Here is a 7,685-nt window from a genome sequence, read left to right as displayed (position 1 = left end):
ATGATGACTATAAATCAATGACCAAGAAGGTTGGTCCAGTATGAGATACATAGAGTCATTTCTTTTGTATGTCCTGTGGTCTATATTTCTTGGTTTTTATGTCTTCTGGCCCTTTTTCCTCAGCTCTCCTCTGATCCCTTCACACACTTTTCCTCCAGTTTTGGTTTTCTGCCGCTTAACCTGTCGATCTGCTTAAGAGACCGGAGAGCCAAGCACGAGGCCGGAGATAGCCTGGCTTAATGAAGATAACCACGTTTACTACGTAACAGTCTTGGCTGTGTCGTGTTTGTGTGTGTGGGAAGGTGTGTGAGTCACGCAGACTGTGGGAGAAAGAGAGAGAGAGAGAGAGAGAGAGAGAGAGAGAGAGAGAGAGACAGAGAGAGAGAGAGGGAAGTCAATTCAGTGAGAAAAACAGGAACCAATCAATGCGATTACAGAGGACATTCTCTGCTGCTGAATTGATTTTGATTTCACTGACTGCCTTTCCCAGAAAGAGCTCAGCGGCATTTGTTATTCTCTTGATTTTATCGGGAGAAAATACAGTTTAATAATTCAAAACAACTTCAATGTTACCTTGAGTGAAGCTGGAAATAAGTCGACTTTGATGATGCATGTTTTGTTATGTCTTCTTAACCCTTGTGTTGTCCTCGGGTCAAATATGACCTGTTTACAAAAACTTTCTATATCAGAAAAAAACGCTGAAAAAAGTGACAAATGTTGGAGAAAAAAAACTACAAAAAGCAGGGAAAAAATCACCAAAAACATTGTTAAAACGCTGAAAAAGTGACCCAAAAAAAGCAGAAAAAGTGACAAAAAAACATCCAAAACACTAGAAAAAGCCACTTAGAAATTGTTATAAAATGGACAAAAAAATGAGTTAAAAAATGTAAAAAATGTGACAAATAAATAGGAATAAAATTGACAAAAACATAGCGAAAAGTGTAGAAAAAAGACAACCAACTGTCAAATTTCAACCCAGAAAAACCCAAAGTTGCAGGTCAACGGGAAGACAACCCAAGGGTTAAGAAGTACTCATCAGGATTTTTTTTATTAACTTCAATGTGAACATTAAAATGAAAGTGACCCCAATGTGACACCAACTTCCACTACAGGATAAACTCAGTGAAACCAGAGATTCCTTCTTTCACAGCCAGTCAGTGTGTGGCTGAACTGGATCCGAGTCCCCTCCCCTTCCCACATACTGAGTTTTTTGTTCGGCATCTTATGTTTTCATTGGGAATCTGGGCACAACCAAGTCTCTGAGGGAAGGGTAAGGCAGCGAGAGAGCGAGCGCAGGACAAAGAGGGAAAGTGGAAGAGTTGTGGGGAAGAAGAAGAAACCTTTTTGTTTTCAGTCTGGTTCTGAATTGGAGGAGATCTGGGCGCTGTCTGTGCCTTTTTCCTCTCACACACTCCTCACTCTTCGTCACCAGATTTCAACCATGACCTGTGACTTCACCTCCTCGCTCGGACTCCTCTTCCTTCTGATTGGCTACGCCGCTGCAGGTAAGGGATGTAGTCAGAAGGAGGGAGGGTGAAGGGGGTCATAGGTCATACGGGAAGACCTGGAGGACAAACAGATTGTGTTGATTTACTAGAACTGGAGTGGAAGTAGGTTATCTGATGCCAAGCGTGTCTGTTCAATGCATTACGCCTTTATTGCAATATGTTTGACATGTTTCACAAATGTTAGTGTGTGTAGAGACGATGGCTGGGTGAACACACATGAAGCTACACATCATACATGTGAGTCTGGGTGTGTGCTCAGGGGTTGCCAGCACATCTGTTACTAATTTCCCTGCAGCTCTGGCTACACTTAATCTGATATTGTGTCAGCGTAGTTTGAAATAATCACTCTTTCCTCCATCTGCCGGCTTGTGACCAGCGCGTCTGACTTTGTTCAGCAGTGTTGCTAAAATCCGACGGAAATTCACAAAAATGTGAGTCAACCCTCCAGAGCCAAATCTGTGAGTTACGGCCTCAAGTGCGAATTACACTGACTTCACGGTGCAAAAATGGTCAACTGCAGGGAATATACAGCCAAATGAACACTCACTGTATACACCAAGCATGCAAACACACACAAACACACTTTCTAACAAGCACAAAAAGCATTGGCACGTGTATTTCATCTTAAAAGCTCCAAAGAAGTAAACTTAGGTGGAATAGTTCTTATTTAAATAATTAATTTGAGAATAAAAAATGCTCACTGAAAACAGGTTACGTCATATTTTATTGTTTTATCATGGGAAAGCCACGTTTAAGGACATTTTTGCATGTCGTGTAAACACACTTTAAGCCGTTCGCTGGTCATTGAACGCCCCGTTCTCCTGTGTTTGTTTGACTCACCCCCCCCCCCCACCCCCCCCACATCTCTCCTCCCTAAGCGGACTTTTCTCTCTCTTTATGCCATGTCAAATAAAAATCAGTAGAGAATAAATGGCGTGAATTGCATTTGAAAAAAGCAAAAAAATGTGTTGTGAAGACACGGGAAATCCCTTCGAACATGTGTTATTAAAAATAATTTTGCATTATTGCATTATGTTGTTTTTATATGTGTGGCTAAGCCTAGCAGGTAAAACACATTATTAAAAGACAATATCCTAGCTAGCTAGAAATGATGCCACATGTCTACCACTTCTACCACATCCTGTCAAACTGCCGTTTCGGTACTCTATCCAAAATTCCAAAATAAAAGCTGTATTAACAGGAAGTGGAAGGCAGGCCCTGTGTGCGTTGAAATGTTGAGGTGAAAGCGACGACAGCGCGTTGGAATTCCAGTTGAAGTTGACACACTGAAGATATTAAAAGTGTGTGCAATCTAAGCCAGTGGTTGATGCATGGACTGTCTAAGTAAAGCCAAAACATCTGGATCGCCCCCTGGTGGCTGCTTGCAGTAAAGGTCATAAGCCCCGCCCACTCCATGTTAGCAGATAGGACCAAGGGGGTAAGCCTCTCCTCTCTAAGCAGAGCTCCTATGGCGCCATTTTAATGCTAGGAAGCCCTCACCCGCCGTTAGCATCCCATTGACTCCCATTCATTTTTGACGTCACTTTGACAGCAAATAACTTTACATCTCAAGCGTTTAAAGACTACATTTTTCTGTTGTTTATTTCTCAAGAAACACAACAATGTATAAAATGCTCCATTACCGTGTTACGGTATGGCATCCGAAGCAGACGTTGTTGTAAAAATAGGCTAACGATTGTGTCACAACCACGCAAATAACTGGCCGCACAGTAGAGGAATTACCGTATAGTACAGGGTAAGCTCGCAGACAGTTTTGACTTACATCAGCTGTTTAGGTTTAATTACAAACCTAACTAGCATGTTAGTTAGCAGTAATTAGCCTGTGCCTATGTTATCTCCTAACATATACCTACCTCTTTGTCTCTGCTGACTGGGAATGACTCAGATTTCTCTTGCACAGCTACTAGAAGACTTACAACGTTCAGACAGGTTGCTTATGTCACATCTACGTTGTCAAGCTCAGTTGGAGGCTGAACTTCTAACACACTTCACTGGTCCCCGTCCACAACAACGGGATCTGTTGGTCCATTTCTTTAACTCTCTATGGATAGGAAGTGGGCCAAACTTAAAAACCGAACAGGATACATCTTTTCCCCCTAAAATGTTATGTTGTGTGTGGTTGTTATCATGCAGTACACACACATCTTAGAACAGGACTTTATTCTTCACTGATCGAGCTTCAAGTTTTCTACAGTTTGTCTGAACACTGTCGTTGTGAAATAACACTCTGACCTGCACGGACTTCTCAGTTTTGCACTTGGCTGAACTTCCTCTCTCCTGCAGAGAGAGAGCCGACACACAGCTAAAACACTGCAGACACGCACGCACGCACACACTGCCAATTCACCTTTGTCCTCGGGTGGAGTCAGAGACACAGATCATCACATCTGGTTGCTGTTCCTGCGGTGTGTTGCGTTGGAGTGTGGGGTCTCAGTGTGTGATCTCTAAACCTCCCGAAACAGTTCTTGCTGAGGAAACGAGTCATGAAACGAGTTACACAACACACAGACTGGCGATGACGTAACATCTCAGCCGGTGAGCTATTCCACATCAGCCACATTCATTTTACCTGTTCATCCCAACCAACACGGCATTCATCATGAACATCTGGATCCGGCTCGGTGTTGCAAAGCTCTGCCAAAGACCAGGTTGTGATGTGTACACACTGATCGCACACTGACATAAACACACGCTGACACCATGATAGAGGCACAGCTGTGTTTTTTTTTGGGGGGGGGGGTTGTTTAGTGCTGAACGTGAACCAACAGCACATTCTGTCACAGCTAAAAGATTGTGGTTTTTTTTGGAAATACAACAACAAAACCCACCACTTTTGTTTTCCAGATGTGTAGCACATCTTCATGTCTTTCTGTCAGACAGCTGACGGCGCGTCCGTCACCGTCGAACCAAAGCAGGTGGGATTTGCCAAACGGTGATGGCCACCACCATGGCAGACGTCTACTTGGCCCACTCAGTGAGAAAATCCCCTCGCTGTACCTTCCATCCATCCATCGCTCTTTCTTGGCCTGCTTCCCTGCGTGTACTGAACCCCGGTTGTAATGGAGATTGGAAAATGTTGCCAGGGGGTATTTCTGTCAAATCAAGGCCGCCCGATGCTAAGGCGCGGCTGTACACGTGAGCACGATGTACACAATGAGATCCGACTCTGACTCTGCTGGCATAGCTTTTATTGCCTAAGGAAGAAAAGATTTTAAAGGTCCCATGACCTGTATCTGAAGTCTCTTTATAAAGACCTTAGTGGTCCCCTAATACTGTATCTGAAGTCTCTTTTATATAGACTTTAGTGGTCCCCTAATACTGTATCTGAAGTCTCTTTTATATAGACTTTAGTGGTCCCCTAATACTGTATCTGTAGTTTCTTTTATATAGACCTTAGTGGTCCCTAATACTGTATCTGAAGTCTCTTTTATATAGACCTTAGTGGTCCCCTAATACTGTATCTGAAGTCTCTTTTATATAGGCCTTAGTGGTCCCCTAATACACTTCCCCAAAATTCAGCCTTCGTGCAGAATAACTAGAGCCAGTCCCACAATGGGATTCCCTTAGTATGTGCAATTTCTATCATAGCTGGGGGGGGCAAGGTGGAGGCTGGGGGGGGGTGGCCTTGACCAACTGCCACTTTGCTTGTTTGAAGGCCATGATGTCTCTCTCTCAAAATTGGAGGGCAAAATTCTGTGGTTCAGCAAATCAGAGAAAGGGGAGGTAACCTTGCCCCTTATGAGCTCATAAGGAGAAGATTCCAAACTGGTCCATCTGAGCTTTCATTTTCTCAAACGCAGAGCAGGATACCCAGGGCTCCTTTTACACCTATTGCCATTTGTAGCTACTGGGGGACCAAAGGCAGGCTGGGGGGTTCAAAAAACCTCCTACAGTGACGTGTGACAGTGAAGAATTTTCTATGTCCCCGCATGAACACTAACAGATCCACGTTGTCTTCATCTAAGGTAACCCATGCCAGATGTGCATTTGGTGAAATTAACAGCTGTAGCTGCTGCTGAAGAGCAAAGAAGATGGAAAGCTGAACAAAGCCTTGGTCTGTTTGGTCGACAGACTGTGTGTTTTCGTGCTGAAAATAAAGTTTGCACATGTGAAGCTCTGTTTTCCGATGAGAGGACAGACAGGCAGGACATCTTTCTCCTTGTGCTCAACAAGTGACCAAAATTAACACTCGAGAGACATTTTACAGTTGAAAAGAGCTCAATATATTTTGACTCAATGGAGGTTACCTGATGGTTATAATAGAAAACTTAAAAGTGACCTACATTGTTTTTCTCCAATGGAATCCGCTCCTAAGTCTTGTTTTCCGGGATAAAATGTGAAAGCACATCCTTGTTTGGTCATTGGCAAGCGGCCATGGTGTGAGAGGAATGATACAGACAAAAAACAGAGGCCTTAGTATGATTAAAGTTAGATAGCAACCATGTGTACAATGCAAATGGTTTATCTAAATAACAGCAACAGCATTCAGTTAAGCCCTGTGTTGTCCTCCCCGGGTCAAAAACGGGAAAAACTTGTCATTCCTGTCCTTCTTTCAGACTTTTTTTTTAGTTTTCACTGACACCACCTTACTAGTTTTACACTACTTTTTGAATTCATGGTCAGTAACCCTCATTTATATAGAATTATGCCTGAAATTTGAGTTAAAAAAGCAGAAATTATTTGATTAGTAGTAAAGATCAGAGGAATTAAAGTGATCATTTGTATTTGCAAAGAGCATAGACATTTTTTAAAGGGGTTAATTTGACCCGAGGATAACAGGAGGGTTAATTAATGATTAGGGTTGTATTTATTCCTCATTTTGGCCTTGTATGATTGCACCAATGACTCCACTTCAGGGGATAGGTACTATACATTTTTGGGAATTGCTTTTCTGAGAGCTAGAAATAGAAGATACAACTCTCTCTCATGTGTGCATGCTAAATATCTCCGAAATTAGTTATTTTACTATATTGCTCCTCTAGTGGGAAACCGTTTTTTTTACGTGTGAAATCGGTATATTTGGTTGAACTGCGCAGACGGTCTTAGAAATAAATAGTTCTCCTGATTCTTGTTCCTAATGCCTCTTTAAATGTGTAGGTCAAGTAAAATTCTCCTTTTTGAAATCAGTCTTAAAGCATATGATATTAGCTTTTGTTCTTTTTAATGGTTTGCTATCAGAAGCTCATGTTATGCACTGTAAATCACTCAGGAAAGCATCTTCTCTGTTTGCAGGCCCTGAACCTGAACTGCGGCCTCGGGCGGTGCGTTCAAGTGCCTGTCAAGAGCACACAAACCTTCACAACCGCCTGGACGTAGTGGAGAAGGTGCTGTTCGCAAACCAGTTTTTTTGAAACCGGTTTAGGATCGGTGTTTCTTACCCTGGTCTCTCATCTTCATTATCAAATGTCAGCCTTCTCTCAATATAAAGCCTCCAAAACAAATCCTCAGCTTTTCCTTTCAAGGATAAGATGATGACAAAGCTGTGGCTCACTGCCACTACAAGTCACTTACTGGGCAAAAACATTTGTACGATTTCTCAACTTTTTCCCAAAACTCTGATAAGTTAGTCCACATTCATCTGACAAACCCCACGCTTACTTTGACATTACCTCACTAGCTGTTTTATTCATGTGAATAAGTGACTGTATTATTCATGGGTGATGATTCTATTATTCATACTACAACTTCTTAATGTATTATTCATATGTCAACTCCACATCTATGTCTTCTGCCCTCTCCAGAAAGTGGAGGACACGGTTGAGAAATTGGAGGACGAGCTGGCCGCTCTGCTGGATGCCATTGAAGACCCAAAGTGGCGCCCCCTGTTGGACAACACAGGAAAGACAGCCGTGGACATCCTGGAAGATCCTGGACAGTTACACAACCCAGTGACTCAAGAAGCCTTTTGAACATCTTGTCAGCAATGTTTGTCCGTGATTTGAACACAAGTAAACTGTGTGTATGCATGAACTGTATCTGTATCAAAATTAAGTTTGTATCCTAAAAGAAGAGACACAAGAAGGCCAAGCTTGTCTGCATTATTTAGTCTTTCAAATCCTGTGACAGACATAGCTTCGGTCTTAGATTCTTGGTACGGCTCATGTTTACAATGCTCTTCATCGCCCGTCTGCAGACAAACCGTTAGAATGGACAAAG

At 42.6% G+C, this 7,685-nt stretch overlaps 1 protein-coding gene across 2 annotated transcripts; it reads left to right on the top strand.

Moving 5' to 3' along the window:
* The first annotated feature begins 1,202 nt into the window (after positions 1–1,202).
* On the top strand, positions 1,203–7,556 carry LOC117960769 (placenta-specific protein 9-like). Of its 2 annotated transcripts, XM_034898923.1 has the most exons (4): positions 1,205–1,505; positions 1,562–1,569; positions 6,764–6,853; positions 7,271–7,556. In XM_034898923.1, the coding sequence occupies exons 1-4, from the start codon at positions 1,442–1,444 to the stop codon at positions 7,436–7,438; spliced, it is 330 nt and encodes a 109-aa protein (XP_034754814.1). In that variant the 5' UTR covers positions 1,205–1,441; the 3' UTR covers positions 7,439–7,556. The 2 variants fall into 2 exon arrangements, with proteins under 2 accessions (XP_034754815.1, XP_034754814.1); XM_034898924.1 differs by lacking the exon at positions 1,562–1,569 and having other exon boundaries at positions 1,203–1,505; positions 6,762–6,853.
* The last annotated feature ends 129 nt before the right edge of the window (positions 7,557–7,685 follow it).

The sequence above is a fragment of the Etheostoma cragini genome, chromosome 17 (assembly GCF_013103735.1).
Source record: "Etheostoma cragini isolate CJK2018 chromosome 17, CSU_Ecrag_1.0, whole genome shotgun sequence".
In the NCBI taxonomy this organism is placed as follows: domain Eukaryota; kingdom Metazoa; phylum Chordata; class Actinopteri; order Perciformes; family Percidae; genus Etheostoma; species Etheostoma cragini.
Note: the sequence above shows the minus strand (reverse complement) of the source record. Positions and strands in the feature narration are given on the sequence as shown.

Coding starts and splice junctions, on each gene's coding strand:
- LOC117960769 (XM_034898923.1), top strand. CDS start 1,442: ATGACCTGTGACTTCACCTCCTCGCTCGGACTCCTCTTCCTTCTGATT. Junction 6,854..7,270: donor GCCTGGACGTAGTGGAGAAG/GTGCTGTTCGCA, acceptor TGCCCTCTCCAG/AAAGTGGAGGACACGGTTGA.